The following is a 22,989-nucleotide window of genomic DNA, read 5'->3' as shown; positions in this document are numbered from 1 at the left end:
TCTGAGGGGGATTGAGCTGAAAACACAAACAAACTTCTCCGCAGCTCCCGCCACGGCTTTCCTGGCACTGCGGCTCCGGTGGCTCCGGCTCAGCGGGAAGCCCTGGAGCCTCACTTCTCCTGCCCGCAATTAGGAGAATCAGGGCATCGCTTTGATTTCCCCCAAAAAGGGAAAACCACCCCAAACCCCGTGTATGAGTCGGGGAGGGGAGAGATTTCTGGCGGAAAACTCCAAAAACTCAGAGCAAGATAATGAGAAGTATGGGTAATAGGTATGTTTCGTGCTGACAAAATGGAAACAGTAAACTATATTGATACAGTAATTAATATTTGGAAATAATAAAACAGTTAAAAGGTGTGATGCCAAGAAAGGGAGAGCAGGGTTTCCATTCCCCGCCCTCCCCTGCAGATGTTCAAGGCAGGAAAAAGCATGAGATAACAGTTATTAAAAATTAACAGAAAGAAAGGAAAATCTGGTTAGGTCCCAGGAAAATGCTAGCTATAAGAGATTTATTGCTTTGATGCTTAAATATTATATTATGATAGTTTTGGCTTACATTGTACTGGCTTGGTGCGCACGTGAGCCCAAAGGTGAATTAAAAGACAAAGAGGAAGAGGAGAGGTCTTCATCCAAAACGACCCCCAAAGACGGGTGTGACCACCAAAAGAGTGGTGGAGCATGCGCGGTAAAGGTCGTGATGAGGGTGGAGGTAGAAGTGTGATGAATCAAAATTGGTAGAAGATAGCATTGACATATGGCACAAAAGGGGGAATTTTCACCTGGCAAGTTTGTACGTGAGTGGCAAGGGTCCCAGAACCCTGCACTCTGTACCCGGCGCGGTTATTTCTGTTTTGCTTATGGGCTACTATTGGAACTGAATTATCCCTTATTTTTAATCAAATTATATTGCCAATATTTCAAGTGTATCCAATTTTATATATTTTCTAAGCTATTGAATTAAATTGCTACCTTAAACATTGTTTGGGGTTTTTTTATGGGGTAATTGGGCAAAGATAACAGGGTGATACATGCATTTGGAAAATTATGGGAAGAAAGAGGTTTATTAACCTGCAGGGGAAAGACATTATCTCTTGAGAACTTAATCTCTCACCTATTGGAGGTGGTGAACTTGCCAAAAAAGTTAGCAATAATACACATCAAGGGGCATGGGGCAGGGTGCTCAGAAGAGGTAACAGGAAACCGACGAGCTGATGAAGAAGCTGGGAAAGCTGCATTGTTGCCAAAAAGCTCTAAGATGCTCCCTTTGCTCCCAGTAACTGCACCACTGCCAGAGAAACTGTCTTTTCCACCAGAGGAACTTGGGATAATTTAAAAGAGTGGGGCAGAGGAAGGAGAGGATAATTGGTTTACAAGGGATGGTAAGCAGTGGATACCAAAAGCTCTGGCCCTGCAATTGTTAAAAAAACTTCATGAAGAGAGTCACTGGGGCTCCCGAGGACTGGCAGAAGCCTTCCTCAAAACGTGTGCTGCTGTGAGTCTTTTTATTCTGGCTAAAGCAAGCTATTGAGGGTTGTTTGATTTGTGCTAAAACCAATAACAGAGTTACAAAGAAACTTGCCAGGGGAGGGAGGTCTTGGGCTGTATGTCCCTTACAGAGATGCCAGGTGGATTTTACTGAAATGCCTGGAGTGGCAAGGTTCAAATATCTTCTGGTAATAGTGTGTCAGTTAACAGGGTGGCCGGAAGCATTTCCAGCCATTTCAGCAACTACAGCATCAGTTATTAAAGTATTTTTGGAACAAATAATTCCAAGATATGGGATTGTGGAAGCAATAGACTCAGATAGGGGAACTCATTTTACAGGAAAAATTCTTCAAGGAGTTATGACTGCTTTAGGGATACAATGGAACCTCCATACCCCCTGGCACCCCTAGAGTTCGGGTGGGTTGAAAGGATGAATGGAGAGATAAAGAAACACCTCCTGAAACTGGTGATAGAAACTAAGATGCCACGGGTACGGCCCTCGCCACTGGTTTTGGCAAGAATAAGGGCCAGACCCAGGGGATATATTCAATTTTCTCCCTTTGAATTAATGTCTGGAATTCCTTACCCTCGTAATTCCCAGCCTAGTGGGGGGATAGAGATAAGTGATGTATATTTGAAACAATATGTGGCCAAGATACTGTCTCTTGTGAAATCTGTTTGACAGGAAGCTCAGGTGGCACAGACCCTGCCTTTGGACTTTGCTGTTCACAACATCCAGCCGGGAGATTGGGTCCCAGTTAAAGAGTGGAAAGAAGCACCCTGGTGGTGAAGTGGCGTGGACCTTTCCAAGCATTGCTGACCACAGAAACAGCCGTCAAGGCAGATGAACACGGTGGACCCATCACACTCGGGTCAAGGTCACTGTGGCCCCGGAGGTTTGGACATCTCAGCTGGAGGAGAAGGATGGGAAGCCGCGACCGACACTCCGCAGGGGCGGAATGGAGCAGCAGCCACTGCGGCAACATCGGGGGAAGCCCTGTGTGCCTCCCGACAGGCTGCCTGCTGAAACAGTTTGTGTGGGCATCCCTCCTCTCCCATCTCCAGTCACTGGGGGCCAATCCTCACCATCATTGGTTGTTTTTATGTTAAGCTGTTTCTGTGCCTTCTCTCACCACAGGTGGTGTGGAAGACAATGTGAAAGTGAAAATTCGGTTAGGAGATTAGACTACACATTTGGAATGTTTCTCTTTATAATCTTACACTTATATTGTCAGTTAGGTTGGGGGCAAAAGTGGGAAAATAATTTTTAACCTTGGGAGAAGAAGCAGCAAGAACCTTTAACCTTAGCAATTGTTGGGTCTGCAGAGGGCCAGGGTCTGCGGAGGGTCTGCTGGCCATGGGTGGCCAGCCCAGTCGAGCCTAAATGGTGGGTCAGTACCCTGAGTGAGGTCCGTAATGGAACAGGATTTTGGGATGCAGAAGGAAGCCCATGGCAGCTTCATTCTTCTGAAAGAGGCATTTATTGTCCAAAATAGAATAGGAAACATATATGTGGTGGAAAAGCGTTTGTGGCTAGACTTTAGGTTTAGATTGTTGGACCCCCAGCTGCTCTCCTTATGATTGTTCCAGATATCAAGGCAGATGGAATCAAACACATGTTAAGCTCACTAATGGTAGCTGGGTAAGGTGTTCCTTCCATAATTAATAAAAGGATTTTGAAGGCTGTAAAGCAGGGGGGAAGGATAAGTTTTTTGACGCCTTATTTTTAAGCTGCCCCCAAGATAATTCCACAAGTAGGACACATGTAGTCCGTGACTATCAGTGGAAGTGGCAACACCAGAATGGAACTTGAACCCTTTTTAATAGGTTTTGGTCTCTGGATGTAGCAAAACAGGCCTGGGATGTAAGTGCAGGTGGAAACCTCACATGGGAGCTTGGAGATGCAAATTCTGTGATTCTTATGATGGGGCAATTATTGTCAGGGTGTGAAATACAAAGCTGTGCTTTGTGTCAGGTACATACAGGCAATGTGTGTATATGTGATTGTGCTATGTGTGGAGACTGACAATGGGACAGTTGCGAATTCTAATAATAACTGAGGAAAGTAAAGCATGGAAGAAGGCCTTTGAACCTCTCTTTTTTTTGCAATTAACCTTGGTTGATTTAGGAGCATTGGAATTAAAGTGTTAAGGATGTTGCTTTTTGCTTGTAGTTAATCCTCAAAGACTTCTGCAAAAATAAACTTTTGAAGTATAATTTTAGAATATTGCTTGTATCTCTGAAACTATAGCTTTGGAATATATATAAAGGAAACATGCTTATCTCACACCTTAATAAAGCAGAGAAAAGCAGCTTGAGAAAGGAAGATGAACATCAACTGAAGGATTTATAGTTTCGACCAAGGGAAGCTGAACATCACTGTTATGAGATTTATAGTCTTTGCAATTAAAGGGTGGACCCACACCTGGGGAGCTGCACTTCACCATATGGGATACATCTTTCTTCTTTCGGAAACTGGACCACCACCATCTGGGGATAATCCTTTTGGGATACATCCTGAGAAAAACTAAATCACAATAGTGTATAGAATTGTGACGTAAAAATTTGGAGTAGAGACTGCTGATAAGTAAAAATTGGAATAGAAACTGGTGAGAAAGCTTATGAGTACCCCTATAAATACCTGTAACCCTCAACTATTGGTGTGCAGTTGGAGGGAAAACTTCCCCCACTGTACCCAGCGCTGTATTGCTCATACTTTACAATATTAATTAATAAATTGATTGCTGCTTGAATATTGGCCTAGTCAAGCTTCTTATTCATAACACTCAGATACCCCCAATTCTCTCTCAGAACCCCCAGTTCTCTCTGACGAACCCCAAACCCCCTCACATCCCCTCAGCGCTCCCAGTTCTCTCTCAGGACCTCCCCAATCTCCCCTCAGATCCCCTTAAATCCCCTCAGGATCCCCCAGATCCCCTCAGGATTGCCTAAACCCTCTCACGCCCCCTCAGGACCCCCCAAACCCCTCAGAACTCTCCACATCCCCTCAAAACCCCCCAAATCACCTCAGGACCCCCCAGTTCTCCCTCAGGTTCCCCCAAATCCCCTCCCAACCGCCTCCACCCCACTTCTCGCCAGAGATCTCGCGAGAGAAGCAGCGCCGCCATCTTGGTTGAGGGCAGTTCCGCCCGCTCCTCAGAGCCCTCCGCGTTCCCTCATTAATCCAGCCGGGAACGGCGGATTTAATCCGCCTGGAAATGGCGGGATGGAGCCTAAACCCCCTGGGATTCAGCCTAAAAAGCTCCCGAATCCAATCTGGTGCTTCCCATGGATTGGGGCGGTACTTGTGATGGACGGGACGGTGACGTCAGTCCCTCTGGCCCCGGCCCCTTCCGGCGCCTCCCGATCCCGCTCGGGCATTTCCGCGAGCGCTGGGGACGTTTCTGGGCCGGGGCCGGCGCCTGTCCCGGGGCTCCTTCGCCACCGGAGCGTCCCCAAGGTGTCCCCGCCGGGTCACCAATGAGCCAGCAGAACCAGAAGGTGCGACCGGGGGCGTGGGGGTGGGGAGAGAAGGACACGGTGGGGGGAGGGCGCACGGGGGAGGAGGGAGCAGTGGGAGACGGGGGAGGACACGGGGGGTGGCAGTGGGGACGAGGGGATGACAAAGGGACAGAGGGGACCCCGAGAGGGCACAGGGGCCCCTGCAGGCGGCCACAAGTGCCACCAGGTCCCTGACACGTCCCCTGTCCCCATCCCAGTTGCTGAAGGCGCTGGTGTCCGTGGTGGCCACCCTGGGCAAGGTGGCGGCCACCGTGACCGGGTCACACAGGGACGTGCGGCAGCGCGTGTCGCCAAAGTTCCTGCCCGCGGCCCTGAGGAGATTCACCCAGAGCCTCCGTGAGACCCTGGACCACGGCGATGTTGCCTCCATGGGCCACCGTGGTGTCCCCTCCCTGGGCCAGGCCCTGGCCGCCCTCTGGGCCACCCCTGGGACCAACTGGGCCGATGTGAGAGCCGCGGCCAAGGCCTGGCAGGAGTTGGTGGCCGCGCTCAGGGAGAGATGGGACCGGCTGCAGGAGGAGGCAGATGAGCTGCGCAAGACCTGCTGGGACGCGACCCCCTCCTGGGCCAAGCACCTGTGGTTAAAGGCCACCTTCAGGGAGAGGGGACAACCTGGGGACAGCCTGGAGGCCACACCCTGGTGGCTGCCGGTGACCCTGGACAGGGTCGAGGGGGCCTCGGCAGGGGCCACGCACGATGCTCAGGTGGCAGCGGCCACCAGTGAGGAAGAGGAAGCTACCAGAGAGGCCATGGATGAGGCCGTGGTGGCCACCAGCCGGGCGAGGGCGGCCACCTGGAGGGGACATTGGGCAGTGGTGGCCCTGGCGCCGCTGAAGCGTTTGGTGGACGCATGTGACAAAGCCATGGAGTTCACCTGGGACATGCAGACCCAGCTCGAGGAGATTGAGGACACCCTGAAGTGGCCAGAGCAGATGTCCCCCAATATCCTTGAGGCCTTGGTGGCCGACGTGGCTGAGTTTGAGCGTCTGTGGGAGGGCAGCGCCCGCCTGGCCTCACATCACCTGCTGCCGACACTGTGGGATATCCACAACCTCCTCTTGAGTCCCTATGCTGGCCCAGGTGGCCCCGGTGGCCCGGGTGGCCCCGGCAGCCGCGCAGTGGCCAAGCGGTGCCAAAAAGCCATCAAGGACATCCCGAGGCTGCTGCAGAGACAGTGATGTCACTACTGTGATGTCATTGGTGCAGTGATGTCACTGGAGAGACTTGTGGACAGTTGAGTGCCACCAGCTCCTTGAGTGCCTGTGGTGGTTGGACCGGAAATGGGATTTCTGGGATGCTGTGGTCACTACCATCAGGCCAATGGGTGCTGCACCCCTGGCAAGCTCTCTTTGGACTTCCGTCGGGAAAGGCTTTGGATCTCTCCCCCTGTCCCAGCTGCCGGCTGGGCGGGGGGAGGGGAAAAGCCACGCGGCCATGAGGTAGGCCCAGCCCAAGGATGGAGGAGTGCCAAGAGGAAGAGACATCAGGCAGCTCCCCCCAGGGAAGAGAGAGAGAGAGAGAAAGAGAGAGAGCGAGCCGGCGTCTAAATTCGATAGTGGTGTCTGAATTCGATAGCGTTGCTGGCCCAGGAGGAGAAGCGGGGGGGAGTGCCTGGCCAGAACGGCGGTGGGAGTTCCGGTGGGAGTTCCAGAGCTCTGGGACAGGCAGAGACTGAAATTTTTAACCCTTTTCTTGCATGATTGAGACATTGCAAAATGCTGATCCTCCTGGAGCTGAATGAGAAGAGAGATAAGAGATGAGATAAGAAAAGATAGGCCTGAAGGAAGTGGAGAAGACTGGCTGAGTGGGGGGAGAGATGACAGAGTGGCCTTCTGGCTGGACTTTTCCTGTGTGGCCATAGACTGAACCAGTTTTACTCCTGTGACACAGAGACTGCATTTAGGGGGAGGCAGTGCCTCAGAACCAGGAGGGTTCAGTGTGGGGACCCCTCGGCCCCAGGGGGTGAAAAATTGGGGGGGACAGATGTCCCGAAGGAGAGACTGTGCCTTTTTGGAGTGAGACAAGGCACTCTTGAAAGACAACCCTAGAAGCAGCTCTGGTCCATGCACAATGGTGAGAGCACTGGGCATGGAAGGAAGGTGTCACGATGGCAAAGGACTTTCCGGGCGGTGCTGAGTGGCATGGGAGCACACGAGGTTTCAACGTGTTTCTAGGGGAAGCCTATGGTGTGAGAAGGACTCCTCTCCTCTTCATGAACTGAAGATTGAGTATTCTAAAGGGTGGTGCCGGACTGAGAGTTGGTGATTTTGGGGGAATGTATTGCATTGGGAAATTTGGTGGGGGGGAGGAGGAAAGTGCTTTTGTAAGGTTTTCATTTTTTTTTCCCTTATGTTTTTTTTTTCTTTCTTCTTTTCTTGTAGTTTAGTTAATAAAGTTTTCTTTGTTTCTAAGCAGGAGCCTGCTTTGCTTATTCCTGGTCACATCTCACAGCAGACACCAGGGAGAGGGTATTCTCATGAGGGCACTGGCTCTGTGCCAGGGCTAAACCATGACAGTGCCACAGCGCTGCATGTCACCAAGAGCCCTTCGAGTGCCACCAGCTTCTCGTGTCACCAGGACCTCATGCAGGAGATCCTGGGGGGTCCTTGTGCCACCAAGAGCCCCCCGAGTGTCACCAGGACTGGCCCAGCCCCCGTGTGCGGGTCCCTGGTGTCACCGGGGTCTCTCTCTGTGTCACACACCGCCCTTGGGCACCCACTGGGACCCCCCTGAGCACCAGGAACCCCAAATTTCATTGTCCTCATGCACTGGGACCCCCCCTCAGGACCCCTCCCTCAGACATCGGGACCCTCTGTGACAGCGGTCACAGGGGTCTTCAGGTGAGGGAAGAGATGAGAATGTTGACTCCACGTTCAGAAGTTTTGATTTATTACTTTATTATATATATATTACATTATAACTAAGTAAAAAGAATAGAAAGAAAGGTTTCCTCTCAGAAGGCTAGCTAAGAATAGAATGAAAAGAATGATAACAAAAGGCAGCTCTCTTGGACTCTGTCTGAGATAGCTTGGCCTTGATTGGCCATTAATTATAAACATCCAAGATGGGCCAATCAAAAATCCACCTGATGCATTCCACAGCAGCAGATAACCATTGGTTACATTTTGTTTCTCAGGCCTGAGCTTCTCAGAAGGAAAAAAAAATCCTAAGGAAAGGATTTTCACAAAGATGTCTGCGACGTCACCTTTTTTTATTTAGTTAAATTAAAAAGAAAAGTGTTTGTAATTTTCTCTGCTGGGCTCATGCAGAGGAAAGAACCACTTGACAGGTTATCTGTTGCCAATCAAAGCCTCAGTCAAGTGCTGGTGTGGAATGTAGAACATAAAATTCTATCATATCACTAAAACAATCTTACAAAATAAGAAAATACAAAAGCAATGCAAAGAAAATCCAAGCGCTACAGAAAAATCCATCAATAGTTATCAAAAATCCACTGACAGTCATCAAACAATTTCAAGCAATTTTTTTGAGAATTTCTGGAATGTCTTGGCCACGGCCCTTTATTGAACATCTTGGGCTGACGCTAAATTTTGGCTCTTCAATGCTTTTGAGCTATTTCAATCCTTTTTTTTTTTTTTTTTTTTTCTGAAAGAGCAGCAGCAGCAGACAGCCTGAGAGGCCCTGGGGGACCCTGGCCCTCTTGGATGGATCAGGAACCTCAGACCTGGCCCACAAAATAGCGGCCCCGGTTCTGACGGGGGAAGCGAAGCCCCCAAACCCAACAGGAGGCCGGGCGGTGGCCCTGGCCCAGGGAACCGAGCCAAACAGCCCAGGCCCAGCCCGCCAGGCGGGCTCTGCCTTGTCACAGACCAGCACCCTGCCGCCAGTGCAATCGCAGCATGAGTGACCAAACGCTTCCTGCCCCCAAACCCACCGAGGCATGCCAGCAGTGGGGAATTGAAGCTGCCCCGAGAATCTTCATCTCGGGTCTGGGAATGTTTTTTCCCCACAGCAAGCAAGCAATGATGGGTTTCTGCCGTTCCCTCTTCCTCTGCAATGAAATGCAAAATGTGTTCCTCCCATCTGCCTCCCGGTACCACCCCCACCCCCTCTGGGCTGGGGACCAAAGGCAGAACTTTCGGGAGCCCCCTCCCCCTCGCCGCTGGGGCACGCGAGGGGCGGCAGAGAGATTTGCACCCTGAAAGGGAAACCACCGATCAAACACCCCCAACCCGCCAAGAACGCTGAGCTTGAAAGCCGGCAGCCGGGCCGCGCCCGCACTCAGCTGCCGAGCCGCGCCTCCTCCACGGAATGAGAGGCCGGCTGCTGGAGCCGCTGCCGCAAGGGCAAACGGCCCGGGACGGTCCGAGCTCGGACATGCCGCCGGTTCCAGGGCAGCCTCTGACGCAGACACGGAGGACGGAGTCCCCGAAGGCGGCAGAACTGGCGGGGCGGGCGGCGGGGGCAGCAGGGGTGCGCGGGAAAACGCCGCCGTTGTGTGGCTCGGCTCCAGGAGCGGCAGCGCAGGCGCGCGCTCTGCCCCTGCGGGAAGGGCCGGCGGGGGCGGCACGGGGTCGGCAGCATCTCCTGCCCCTGGCTCTGGGGTCGGCCACGGAAGCGCAGTCAGAGAAGGCGGCGGAGTCCGCACGGGAGGCGGCGGGGGCGGCGCCGGGTCGCTGTTGTCGCCGAGTGCGTTGCCCAGCAACTCCGGCACGGCCGCGGGAAGCGGTGTGTCGGAGGTCGGCCCCGCAGGCGCAGGAGCCGGCGGAGTTGCGGGCGGGGCTGCCAGGGGCGGCGCAGCCCACTCAAACCGCCTCTGAGAGCAACAAGGGGGGAGAAAAAGCGGCTCCGTCTGACCGTGCCCCGAAAATGCAGGAAAAAAACTTCTTCGGCTGCGGGAAAAATCTCGCCCTCCCCCTGCTGCGATTTAGGGGGACTGGGAAGCAGCAGGTCGTCTTCCTGCAGAGGGTCCTCATCCGGGAACGGGGCTTACTCCATGCAGTTGGCAATCCACTGAAATGAAGCTGCTTTCCGTTTCACAACTGGGAAGAGCGTTTTGAATGACGGATAGATCCGAGGGTATCCAAAATCCTGACACTGAGCCATACTAATGAATTCCATGCATTCCCATATGTACTAATCAAGGGCATAGAGCACATTCGTGAAAATGTGCTCTATGCCCTTGATTAGTACAAGGAACTAATTAGTACGTGGAACTTTACCCACCGGAAAAATTCATAGAAATGTCTCTTCACCGTAGGAACTTTGTCCTCATGACCCCATTTTTGCCAGAGGCCATTAAGTTTCTCCTCTGAGGGGGAGAAAGGAACCTCTGCCTCCGTGGGCACCCCTGCCCACATGTGCAGCCACATTCTGTGAAAGGCAGCATCGTCAGGAAGGGAAGAGTTAACAGTACCTTGTGACAGTGTCCTCCAGGCTCCAGGGCGCTGCTCTGTGCTGCTAGGCTTTCAGGACATCTTCTCTGGAGGATTTTCAAAAGGTTCTCTTTGTGGTCAGCCTTGGCTGTGAACTCTATCTAAATTCAGGATCTTCAGTTCTTCAGCTCCTGGCTAGAATCCACTTCTGTGGTCACTTGTGAGGTGACCATCAATGCCACACACTTGGGGTTTACCCAGTGTAGCAATGCTCATCTCGGTCTCACCAAATGATGATTTCTTCCTCAGTCGAGGGTCACCATCTGTGACTGTGTTCACAGGGGTTCTTGGATGAGGGAAGAGATGAAGATCTGATTCCATGTTTCAGAAGGCTTGATTTATTATTTTATAAAATATATAATGTTGAAACTATACTTAAAGAATAGAAGAAAGGATTTCATCAGAAGGCCAGCTAAGAATAGAATAGGAAAAAATGGTAACAAAGGTTTGTGGCTCGGGCTCCGTGTCTGAGCCAGCTGGACTGTGATTGGCCATTAATTACAAACATCCAACATGGGCCAGTCAAAGATGCACCTGTTGCATTCCACAGCAGCAGATAATCAATGTTTACATTTTGTTCCTGAGGCCTCTCAGCTTCTTAGGAGGAAATATCTTAAGGAAAAGAATTTCCACAAAAGATGTCTGCGACAGGCACACATTTCAAGAATGACTCCCCCGTGCTGCCCACCAGTGTAATAAACATAAAACTTTCTAACTTTTGACTAGTTAGAGTCTTTGTCCATAATCTTCAGTTTTAATGATTCCGTTAGCAAGCCAGCCAGGAGGAGACTCTGCTGGGCTGTGAGACCAGCTCAGGTCATGGACCCCCTTGGTGCACCCCCAGGATATTCCTGGAAGAGTGGGCTCTGCTGCACAGACTGTTCATCCAGCAGCAGACAAGGACCCCTGAGCACTAAAACTCCAGACAAAATGGTATGTTTGAAAATTGAAACAGTTTTAAACAGTGACGGGTAAGGCGTGGTCAGGAGAGGCCCTTTGGTAAGTCGTGGGAGATGTCCCATGTGCAGCTTGTGCCTCTGTAGTGTGCTTGCAAGCTGAAGTTGCAGTTGAAATCTGGTTGCCAGCAGAAAGAGTTGTTGAACTGTTGTACTGAGCTCGGGCTTTTGGTGCTGCCATTTGTTTCAGCATAGAGAGCTCAGTTTGCCACCAACTGGGGCTAGCAGTCGTAAGGGCAAATGCTGGTCTAAGGTTGTTATAACTGAGTTGGTGTGCGTGGAAAGAAATACCCCTTTCACAGTGAGTTTGTGTGTGTGGAAAGAAATACCCCTTTCACAGTGAGTTTGTGTGTGTGAACTTTCTAGTTTTGGGTAGCAGCATTCGCTGTGACACCTGGTGTTTGAGTATAACCAGTCTTTATAAGGCTTTGTGTTCAGGTGTTAACCAATCCTTTGCCTGTGGGACCTGGGAGGCGAGGATCAAACGCTGTAACACGGTGCCTTTGTGGTCCCTGTCCTTGTGGAGTTTGCAAAGATGCAACTTTGGATTCATCTGGTGTAGTGTGAGATTTTGCTGACTATTGTGTAAAAGTTATAATTGTAACAAGCTGGTAATTTTTGTTGTGTGTCATCTAGGTTAAGCTATGTATTAAGCTTGAGCCTGAGTCAAAAGGGTTAAGCCACCCTTTTATAGGGTTTTAACTTGAACCGGTGTTTGTGGGCTGTCAGAGCTGTAATAGAGACAGCTTGTTATAAATTGATTCCCAAGACTTGAGGTACAGGGAAGTTGTGTGGGTTTTTTTCCCCGCATTGTGGTAATTTGATTCTTGGGACTGTATAATTCTGCATGTGAGATTTTAAGATTTTGTTTGCAACAAGTGCAGCATTTTATGTGGAAAAACTAGTGTGGTGATTTATGTGCATTAAAGCAAATTAAAAGAATTCCAGGAAATCCCCTCCCCCGCCCCCATTTGTGGTGTTTGTGGGCATATCAGATTTTTGCTGTAACAGGGACAACCTTTTTATTTATTTTATTTGTGATTTGACAGATTAAAGGAATCCCTTTACCTTGGCAGTGTGAAAAGTGCATATTATATGTCTCTATGCAGATATAAAATACTATATGTATTTTGTTGTAGTGATTAATAGGGCAGTATCAACATTTTAACAGTATGGTAAATTCAGTTTTCTAGTTAAGGTAGGAACTATGTATGTGGGATACTTTTTAAAGAAATGAATGAGGTACTTGCACCAGATAGCAGCCACAGGACACCTAAATCATTCAGAGAAAGACAATTTACTGCTCTCTTATCAGAAGAAACGAACTTCTTCCCGCCTTGCTCAGCCATGAAGACTCCGCTGAGGATTAGGAGGAAGAAGTTGACACTGACCAGACAGAATCCTTTGTTTGAATGGCATTTATGCATCATGTATGAAGAGTATGAATATGCAACAGGCTATTGCTTTTAAGGGTTAATCCTCTGTTAATGGGTGTCCTTTTTCGGGCTTATTTTGCCCAGAAAATCAACCCGGTCCTCCGTAACTTTCTTCTTATTGTCTCGTATTGTCTTAATCTCAATTGTTCAAACTTTTATTACTCTAATTATATTGCTATTTTTATGACCATTTTATTACTATTAAACTTTATTTTTTTTTAAGTGATGGGTGTTTTCCACAACGGAGGCATGGGAGGAAAAGTGGATTTAAGGGTCTTCACTTAGTTCTCATTATTCTGGTCTGCGATTTTGGAGTTTTTTGTCAGAAATCGCTCCCTTCCCCCACTCATCCACAGAGCTTTGGGCAGTTTTCCTTTTCTTGCGGTTAATTAAAGCGGTGCACTAATGCGCCTAATTAGGGTTAGGAAAACTGAGGGCTTTCCTCGGAGCCGGAGCCACCGGAGCCGCAGTGCCGGGAAAGCCGTGGCGGGAGCTGCGGAGAAGTTTGTTTGTGTTTTCAGCTCAATCCCCCTCGGGCCCGGGCCCGTTCCAGGGCTGCTCCTCAGCTCCGGCTCTGCCCTCACGCAGCCCGGGGGGCCCTGAGAGCACGGGGCGGGGCGGGGCTGTGCCGTGTGCAGAGCCCGCCCCTGGCTGGGATTGGGCGATGGTGCCGTCAGTCGTGGTTGTGGCGCGCTGATTGGTGGGAGCGGGTCGGAGCAGGGCCCCGGTGGCGGGCTGAGGGCGGCCGTGGCTGGGCAGCGGCGGCATTGTCGGAGCGTGTGTGCGGTGCCGTGAGCGGCGGCAGCGGCCGGAGCGCGGTGAGGCGGCGGCGGAGCTCGGAGGCGGCCGCAGCGCAGGTGGGAGCCGCGCTGGGTTGTGCGGGGGCTCGGGGCTGGCTGCGGGCCTCGGGGGCGGCAGGGGGCTCGGGCGGGTTCGTTGTGCCGTGTCCGGCGCGTGTTGCCGCTGGCGTGAGGGCGCTGCGGGAGCGGCTGCCCGCGGTCTCCTTGCGGCCGCTGCCTCGGCAGGAGCCGCTGCCGGAGCAGCGCTGGCTCGGCCCGGTTGCTGTGGCTGGGACAGAGGGGGCTGCCCCGTGCCCGGGGCTGTGCGGGGAAATTGCCGTGGCCGGAGGTTTCTGTGCGCAGAGGAGACAGAGGAGTCCTGTAAAAGTGACTTTATTGCTGAGCAGAGGGAGAGGCCGTAGGGCATTTGCCGTGCGCTCTCTGCCATTGTTGTAGTTCGCAGCCTCCTTTTTATCCTCATTTTCCCGGCTCATCTCCCTCTCCCTTTGCCCACTGGCTGAGGAACTTGGAAGGTTCAGACCTCCCGATCCGGTAACTGCATGTCCTCGTTAATGTGCACCCCCACTTTTGTATAACAGCCGATATTCACGGCTCTGTTAAGTATTTGTTCTTCTGGAAGTTCAGGAATTCAGCGGGACTTTCTGTGAGTAGCAATCCGTGTTAATTAGTAACATTTATTGTAGCTGATGGTTTCGCCCGTCGCTTCCTGATCTACAAATCCCTGACCCCTTGCTCCGCTGCTGAATGAGCTGCACTCTCAAGGTGTGGAGCATGGTAAAAAGATGCGAGTTGCTGTTGCACATCAGAGGAGAAACAGCATTCGTTTAACCCATGGTCTGCCAGGGAGCCACAAAACCGTGTCCCATTCCCATCTTTTCCACGTTTGGACTGGAGCATGAGGTGCTTTCTTACTTCCTTTGTTATCTGTTTCACCACTGTTTCTTTGTCATCTATTTGCCAACAGGAGCTTGAGTCATTTAATTTTCTACAAACTCCTTTTTTTTTCTGCTAACAGATGATCTGATCCCATCCCATGGTTAAGTGTTGTGTTCCTCATTTCAGTGGATTGGTCAGCAGTAATGTCAGGAGCTGGAGCTGTCTGGTTGGTTATTATTGCGAGGACAGCTTGTAATCTATTGATGCCATTGAAATGAGAAATGGGTTCTGTGGCTTCTGATATGAATTGGTTCGGGTTCCCAGGGGCTGATCCATGATGTAGGATTTGTTCTGCTGGTGGTTCATCTTTTCCCCATTTTGGGTGCTCTCTTCAGCCAAGACTTCATCAATTTACCACTTTTATCTAATTGAATCATAAAATACTAGATTCCCAACTGATTTCCCTGAACTTGTGGCAGCAAGAATTTCTCGGTGCTCTAACCCACCCTATATAACACAGACAGTGACAGCACATGTTGGAGTGGGCAGAGGGATGATTCCCCCACTTATTTATAGTGAAGTTTTCCCAACGTTCTCCATTTGCTGTTTCCCTTTGCAGCTTCACCCGTTTGTGTTGCAGGGTCAGATATCCTCCCCCTGGGCTCTGCCTTGAGCTGTGCAAATTCCATCAGTGCAAGCAGGCAGAGCTTGGGGTGAGGGGCAGAGGGAATCAGCCCAATTCCTGCCCCGGGCAAGAGACCCAGGTGCATTGTCCACACTTTGCCCAGCAGTGTTCATTTGCATTTCTAAAGCTCCTCTGGAGGCTGCCTGGAATGAAGCTTCTCTTCCAGGGCAGCCATCTGGTGAGTCACACGTGGCCCCCCAAGAATCTGCTGTGTTTTAAAAAAAAGTATTAACTATTTACAAGTTCAAAGTATTACGGTTAAAGCTCTTCAGTTCTACAAATGCCCCATAAAGGAGAACTTGGAAAAACCCAGACCAAAAATTGATTCTCACACTTCTGTCCCAAACCCACCTGACAATATAAAGTGGGAGTTATTATAAAAAATTATTATCATGTTGTTATCTTATCACTGAAATTGCAGGGAAAACAAAAACTCTCCAAGAATCTCTTTAGTGTTAGAGAGTCAAGGCATTCCTTGGTTCTGGCCAGGATGTGCAACAGAAATAATTTCTTTCACAAATAGCCCGGCTGTGCAGAGAAAATCATTCCATTGCCATGTGAGTTTTACTCGATTTTTCCTAAACTTTATGTAGTTGGAACCAGTCTAAATCCAATGCTTTAATGTTCATTGCTTCCAAATTGTGCAAGCTTTTAGTATTTGGTTTCCTATTGGATCCGGATTTCTTCCCCTCTGATGTGAATTCGGTCTCCACACTCCTGGATTTCCTTCTCAGCCTTTTCCAGCCCAGGTGTCTCCAGCTCTGCCTGGGCAGTGTCTGGGGTAGCTGTTGGTTGCTGTTTGTTGCTGGGCAATGTTGATGTTTTGTTGCTGGTCGCTATCTCTGTGGGTGTCTTTTGGGCTGTTCCCAGTCTGTTGGGATGTTAAACTCATCTCCATTGAGTGGTGTAACATCCCTTAAATAAAACCTTTAAAATTCCTTTCCCAAAGGCAAACCTTTGAGTAGAGAAACCTTTCTGAGCAGAGAAATAAGGTTTAAAAGAACCACACTCGGTACATTTTGCAGCAGTGCAATGGCAGGCAGCCCAGAGTGTGGGTGTCAGTGAGCCCCAGAGTGGAATTGTGCCGTGGTGTTCCCCAGCAGCTGTGGCAGTGCAGGCCCAGCCAGCGCTGAAGCTGCAGCAGTGGCAGCAAGGCTTGGCCCCAGGGGCTGGAGATGGCAGAGGAGGGTGGCCAGGATTGCAGAGGATTCCAGGCGAGGATCTGTGGGCAGGCGCAGGGGCTTGGCCCGCTGTGGAGCCCTGGCTGCTGCTTCGTTGCCTTCAGGGCAGGCTCAGGGGCGGCCTCCCATCCTCCTGCTGCGGGCAGGAAGTGCAAATCTCCGGGGCTTCAGAGCCCTTGAGGCCAGGCTGAGGGGTCCCCCCGTGTTGAGCTGTGCTGGCGGCTGTTTCTGGCCTCAGGGACACTTGGCATGGGCCCCTTGGCCACCAGTGGTGCTGCTTTGCACTCCTTAGGCAGGAGCCGATGTCCTGGCTGGGTGTTGGCAGCAGCAAAGTGCCAGGGCAGGCTGTGTGCCAGCCCAGCTTCCTGTGGGAGAATGTGCCTTGATATCTGCTCCAGTGGTTGCTGAAGCAGTGAGAATTGCTTTTGCCCCCCTGTTAGGTGCCATGGTGTCAGCAGAAGATATTGAAGCCTTCCTGCTCAGGGCATTTCAGTGCCAGGCTCTCACAAGCAGCCACAGCTCTGTGGGTTGAGCTGAGCATGGGGCGGTGACCTGCACTGTGTCTGATTGCCCTTCCTTAATAACAGCCTGTCTTGTAGCTCTTTTCCCTTCTGCTGCCCTTGCAGAGCCATCCACAAACACATTTTCTCCCTCAGACCAGGGAATGTCCCATCATCAATCTGTTCCAGCTTGTGTCTGGAGCTCTGTCCCTTGAGTGCAGTCCTGGGTTCCTTGCCAGCCCCTCTCCAGGCTGTTCAGACAGGAGGCTGGGTTAAACCCTTGCCCTGTCCTCAGTTCTAAATCCTCCTGCACCATTGAACAAGTTTCATATTGTAATAATCGAGCCCTGCTCATCTATTTAGAGGCTGTTTAGGTCGTCAAAGCTTTACCTTGATGCCAGACTTGAACTCTAGGAGATCCTCCTGTTGTCATCACTTTTCAGGGGAGGCCACTCTCTGGCCACTGGGTTAAACATTTTAGCACAAGAATTCCTTTGACTAGACCCTGTTTAAAATCCTCCTATAATTCAAATACTTTTTCCTTTTTGGAAGGCCCAGGAAAACTGCCTCATTTAATCTTCATTTTAACACTTGAAAATTCTGTGTTTCCTCCTGCTGTCCATCCATCCCGTTTGTTGACTGGCAGGATAGGAGTGTTGTAGGGAGACATCCTTGGCTCCAAAAGCCCTGCCTTTAACCGGGACTCAATACCAGGCTGTGAGCCCTTTCTTCTCTCTCTTGGAACAAGGTATTGCTTGTCCTGGTTGCTTTAAAGTAATTTGTAGTGGCTCCATATCTAATTTTCCCTCTTTCCCTGTCTCTGCCCGCACTTCTGGGTTCACTTCAGCATGGGCCTTTTCCATCTTGTCACACAAAGGTAGAACAGAAGTGGCCTCTGCAACCCCTTTTACAGTAGTAAAATCCAGCTCTCAAATTCCTTCCTAAGTAATTACAATCACAGGAGGAAGAAAAAGAAATTAATTTTATTCAAACCTATGCCCCACAACTTCTAATAATAGTTGAACAAGTCATACCTGCTCATCTTTCCCACTCATTCCCTTAAAAATAAAATATTCCTTTAACTCTTTTCCCCCTTCGGTCTAAGATTCAGAGTGGATTTCCTGTGTCCATCAGGAAATGCCTCCTCTCGATGCAGACCCACCCTGAATGTTCTCAAGGGCTGCAGTGTGGAGGGTCCCTGGTGTGATGGGAGCTGTGACAGCCCTGCCAATCCATGTCCATCAAGGGGTGGACTTGCTGGTTCTGAGGGTGCTGCTGTCTGTGCTTGCAGTGTCCTTGTGCCCTGCAGCTGGAGCCCTGGTTCCTTGCCAGGGGCTGTTTGGGTGGGCTCTCCCCTGCCAAGGAGGGCAATGCCTCTGCCAGGTGTTTGTGGCCGAGCCGTGCCCTGGGTGCTGGGGCCCCCTTGGGCCCTGGGGTTGATCCCTCAGGGGCTGTAGGAGCTGTGCCCTGGCCTTTGCCTTCAGCTTGGCCTTTTGCTGCTCCCTTCTTGCACTCACCTGCTGTGCCTTTGTGCCCAAGTGCTGCAGGGCCTTCTTGTGCCCCTCCTGCAGCCCCCCTCAGTGCCTGTGGGTGCTTGTCTTGCTTTACAAGAGAGGTGTCTGCTCGGGAAAGCAGAAAAAGCCTCTCTTGGAATGGAGAAAGCAAACCCCCTCCCTCTTAATTTTTAGAGTAGTGAAATGAAGGGGCTCTCAGGCAAAGATATGGGAATAGGAATACCAGTTGTTTACTAGTGTGTATAATAAAGCAAACAACCACCAAGAGCTGCGGCACTGACAGCAAACAGAGCCCGGACCCAGTCCCGGCCTTTGGGCTGCGGCGCTTTGCCCTTGGGTGCAGTTCCGGGCACGGCCGGCAGGGGCGCGGGTGGCTCCCGCGGGGCGGGGCAGCGCATCCCTCCCATGGGAACCTCTCTGAAGGGAAATAGAGCAATCCCTTCAGCTAACTCTTTCACTTTTTTCCCTTCTATAGCCTTTCTCCCGTGTTTTGGCAAAGAATTTGGAGAGCGCTGCCTTTTAACTGTGCTCCTAGTGTTTCGATAAGGCACTTCCTCTAGAGAGAGAGAGTTTCCCTGAACAGCCGGAGCTGTGGTTACCAAGGGGCCGTAACTCAGAGCAGGACGGGGTCAGGGGAGGATATCCCGCCGAGGCTCGGTGGGAGTGTGGGCAGGATCTGCTGCCGGAATCGTCGGTGGGGGATCTTCCCGTGGAGCCCGAGGCGGAGCGTGGGCAGCCCCCACATGGCTGATGGCGGCTGATCCGGCAGCTGCCGGCAGAGCAAAGGCAGGTGGGAGAGCCCGGCAGCAGCGGCGGTGCCCAGCGCAGGTGGCATGGGCAGGGCAGCCGGGGATGGGATGGCTGGGACCCCCCCGGGTGCGGTGGGCGCGGTGACCTCAGAGCAGGCGGCAGGACAGAGCAACCCCCATCTTCCCCAGCCTGGCCGGCAGAGCGGCCGCGGGCCAGGCAGTGGGAGCAGGGCACACAAATTGAGCGACAGCGCCGGGGCAGGTGGAGCTGCCCTGGGCAGTGAGGCCGCACCTGGGATGGAAACCGGGGCAGGCGGAGCTGAGGCGGGCAGCGAGCCGGGACCCGGGACAGGCGCCTGGGCCGCGAACAGAGGGGGCAAGACCTGCAGAGGATCCCACTCTCTTTCTGATTTTTCCTCTTGTTCCCTTCCCTTTCATTTCCCCTTTTTCTTTTCTTGTTTTTTATTTTTTTTTTTCGGGACTTTCTGATACTTTAAAGATTTTTATTCTCCTAAAATCTCCTGTCTAACATATGGCATATTCTCTTTCTTCTAGATTAAATGTTGTTTTTTTTTTTACAAATAAACTCAGAATGCAACAAATCCAGAGTTCTGCTTGGATACTTTGAAATGGCCAACGAGCTAACTCAGAGCCTCCTAATGTTGTTTTTCTCATCACCTTTTTATTTATCCTTTGGCAAATTAAGGATACATCCTAAATCAAAAAATCCCAATGCACCCATAATTCCATAAAAAATGATCGCACAAAGCTTGAGTACCCCAGTGGGTTTTCTGATGCATGTCTTCTAATATTTTTCTAATAAGCACATTTTATTAAGTAATTGTCTTCCATCAAGAAGTTTCCATTTCCCTGATTTATCTTGTTCACTTCCTGTCTTGTTTAATTTTTTTTTTCTCGGCTTCCCTAAACTTTGGAATTTCCAGTTTTCCTCGTTTTGAGTTAATATTAACATAACTCACTCAGCTCCATTTTCTGCTGCATCCTTAGATTTGTGATCTGCCAAATTATTTCCTCTTCTTTCTGGAGTCTTTCCCTTTTGGAGTTCCCTAATCTGTACTATAGCTATCTCTTTTAGGTAATTGTAATGCCTCTAAAACCTCTAAAATAAGTTCCTCATGTACTAATCCTTTTCTTCTTGAATTAAGTAATCTTTTTCCTTTCCAAATTTTTTACAAGTATGTACTACTCTAAAGGCATACCTTGAATCAGTATATATAGTTCCTTTATTTTGTGTTAAATATTACAGTGCTCTTTTTAAAGTATATAATTCACAAGTTTGAGCTTACTAGTTTAAGGTTAATTTCCCTTTTTCCATAGTTTGCACGTTTTCCCCATCAACTTCTACATACCCTGTATTTTCTCCTTTTGCAAGGAGTTGTATCTCTGTTAGCTAACATAACTCCCAAAGGACTATTTTTTTTCCTGTATCCAACTTACTGGTTTTCTGTCTCATTTTTCAAGATCTTATCTATTCATCTTCTTCCTCTGTTTTTCACATTCACTAACAACCTAAATATCACTTTTCTTTCAACTACACACACAAAAATAAAAAACTTTTTTCTCACACTACTTTCAGTACAATACACCTCCCTCCAAGGAGATATAGTGAAGCTTAAAATGCACAATCCACATTACCTTCACTTTCATTCATCTACATTCACTCACTTTTATTTCCCATTCACTTCCACACATTCTTTCCCACCCTCAGGACACAGAGTGGATCCCTGTTGACAGAGAATCGCGGGTCCCTGTGGCCCCCCTCACCTTGGGGTGGCCTCTGGGTCTCAGTATCTCCGGGCCTCCTGGGAGGGCCCTGACTCTGCTGCCTCCGGTGCCGTTCACCTGTGAGGCTGATTTGTGTGTCACTCACACTCTTTAGCCACGGGCCCCTCACACGCCCTGGGGACAATGGCCCGTTTGCAGGTCACCTGTACCTTATGCCACAGCCCCCACACGCCCAGGAGAACAATGGCTCATTTGTGGGTCACACACTCCTCTTTCCACAGCCCCCCCTTCCCACCCACCCGGGAAGCTGAGGCTGATTTTGTGTGTGACTCACTCTCACACACAACAAGACAACAATAAGGTACCTTTTGTTATAAATGATCAAATTGAGAGCCAAACTTATAAGAAAACTTAGCAAAGATTTATTAATTTGTCTGGTCGACTGAAGTTTGGTCGTCAAAACCAGGACAGCCAAGGGTCAGCGTCGAGCCCGGGTTCGGTGCTGGGTGAACACGGATCTGAGCTCGGAATGTCAGAGTCTCCCCCTGTTCACAAATGCTGCCTGACGCAGCGAGTTCTTTTACAGTTTATTCTGCTCGAGGCAGAGATGACCGAATGTTCTTTGTGTCTCTGCCCATGCATAACCGTGTCTTTACCTGCCCAGAGGTGGACAAAGACTCAATCCAGGTGTTTGATGTTGTCAGTAGACTCTGGGGAAGGCAGCATTCACATGCATCAGGGTGGGGCTGTAGATCATCTTGGTAGCTGTAATCGACGAGGCGTTAATCACTCTTGGCTGGACCTGGTGACCCGGGGAAGCCAGCGATGATCGCCCTGGAAGCTTCTATTCTTTCATTAAAAACCCCGATGTTTATCTCAACCAAGTCCAGGAACTAGATGTATATGAATAAGATGCTGTTCCCTGCCAGGGTGGTCAAAAGACATAATGTGGATTTTACAATATTTTATACATTAATAGCGTGAATTATCTCTATCATATACTACACTTTCACATCACCTATTACAAGTTTAGGTGTTTCTGGCCAGTCCTGATGCTCTTGGATATCCCTCAACCCAGCTGTGCTGCCCAATCCCAGATGTTCTTGAGCATATCCTCAATCCGGCAGAATTTGGCTCAGCCGTGGATGCTCTTGGAATGTTAATTCCTCAACCCTGCAGGTTTTAATTCTGGATGCTCTTGGGCTCTCTTATCCCTCAAACCAACAGAAATTTTAGGAGCCCCTTTTTTCCCATTTCCTAGTGGACTGGGCTTGGAAACTCCTCTGCTCCCTTCCTCCGAGGGGTCCAGCCCCTCTCTGAGACCCAGTCTCAGTTACCCCGGGGGATTCTCTCACTCCTCTTATCACTCGCTGTGTCTCTTTACTGGCTGCTTCCCTTGAGGAAAGTTGGAAACGCAGCATGGGAGACTCCAGCACTCACTTGGCAGGTCTGGGACAACCAGCCCTCGTCTCATTCACAGCCCAGAGCAGAGAATGAGGGGAGAAGGGAGCTCGGGAGCCCAAACAGCCCCGGCATCCCGAAATGGGGAGAGCGAAGTGGGGGGAGCCTTTGGGATTGTTGGGACTGCCAGCAGCCTGGGCAGGGCGGGCACTGGGCACAAGGGGGACCCCCAATCCAAGCGTGACCCCCAACAGCTGGGACAGGGGGGAACCCCCGAACACCAGAGGAGAGGGACCAGGGATGGGGAACTCCTGGGAGGCTTTTTCAGGGCTGAAACTTGGTGTTTGGGAGGTTTTTCTGGAGCCCAGGTGGCCAGTGACTTGTAGAGATGGACTCGGGCAGAGGGACCTTCAAACTCAATGTGTGTTGGGGAAGATGAAACAGGAAAGCCTTATAAATATGATTGTCTGGCAAAAGATTTTGTGAACATAAAAAGTATAAGGAAGATTGAAATGAAAGCAAGCTCTGAGATACCTCAGTTAGTGAACAACTGGAAAACAATGGTGTGGTTCAACTGAAGGTAATCCCCTTTTGATGAAACAATTCTCTCTGCTGGCAGACAGATCCAAGGGTCACAGCAGACCCTACAGCTTGGCAGAGGGAGTCCAAAGAGGAGATTTTAGGGTTTAAAATGTAACGCAGTATGGTGATGTAATGATTTTTACAGGCTGTATGTAAATGC

General features: G+C 50.3%; 1 protein-coding gene and 2 pseudogenes across 1 annotated transcript; 2 read left to right on the top strand and 1 right to left on the bottom strand.

Annotated features, from left to right (window-relative positions):
* LOC131570213 (uncharacterized) overlaps nucleotides 1-22,989 on the top strand; it is a 1,483,036-nt pseudogene that overhangs the window by 439,357 nt on the left and 1,020,690 nt on the right.
* The window catches only part of LOC131570235 (zinc finger protein 271-like), a 558,758-nt pseudogene that overhangs the window by 393,385 nt on the left and 142,384 nt on the right, over nucleotides 1-22,989 (bottom strand).
* On the top strand, nucleotides 4,886-7,414 carry LOC131570268 (uncharacterized). Its single transcript, XM_058822630.1, has 2 exons — nucleotides 4,886-4,986; nucleotides 5,205-7,414. Exons 1-2 carry the CDS (start codon nucleotides 4,966-4,968, stop codon nucleotides 6,183-6,185), a joined length of 1,002 nt encoding a protein of 333 aa, XP_058678613.1. The 5' UTR covers nucleotides 4,886-4,965; the 3' UTR covers nucleotides 6,186-7,414.

This window comes from Ammospiza caudacuta, chromosome 33 (assembly GCF_027887145.1).
Source record: "Ammospiza caudacuta isolate bAmmCau1 chromosome 33, bAmmCau1.pri, whole genome shotgun sequence".
Taxonomy (NCBI): Eukaryota; Metazoa; Chordata; class Aves; order Passeriformes; family Passerellidae; genus Ammospiza; species Ammospiza caudacuta.
Note: the sequence above shows the minus strand (reverse complement) of the source record. Positions and strands in the feature narration are given on the sequence as shown.

Coding starts and splice junctions, on each gene's coding strand:
- LOC131570268 (XM_058822630.1), top strand. CDS start 4,966: ATGAGCCAGCAGAACCAGAAG. Junction 4,987..5,204: donor TGAGCCAGCAGAACCAGAAG/GTGCGACCGGGG, acceptor TCCCCATCCCAG/TTGCTGAAGGCGCTGGTGTC.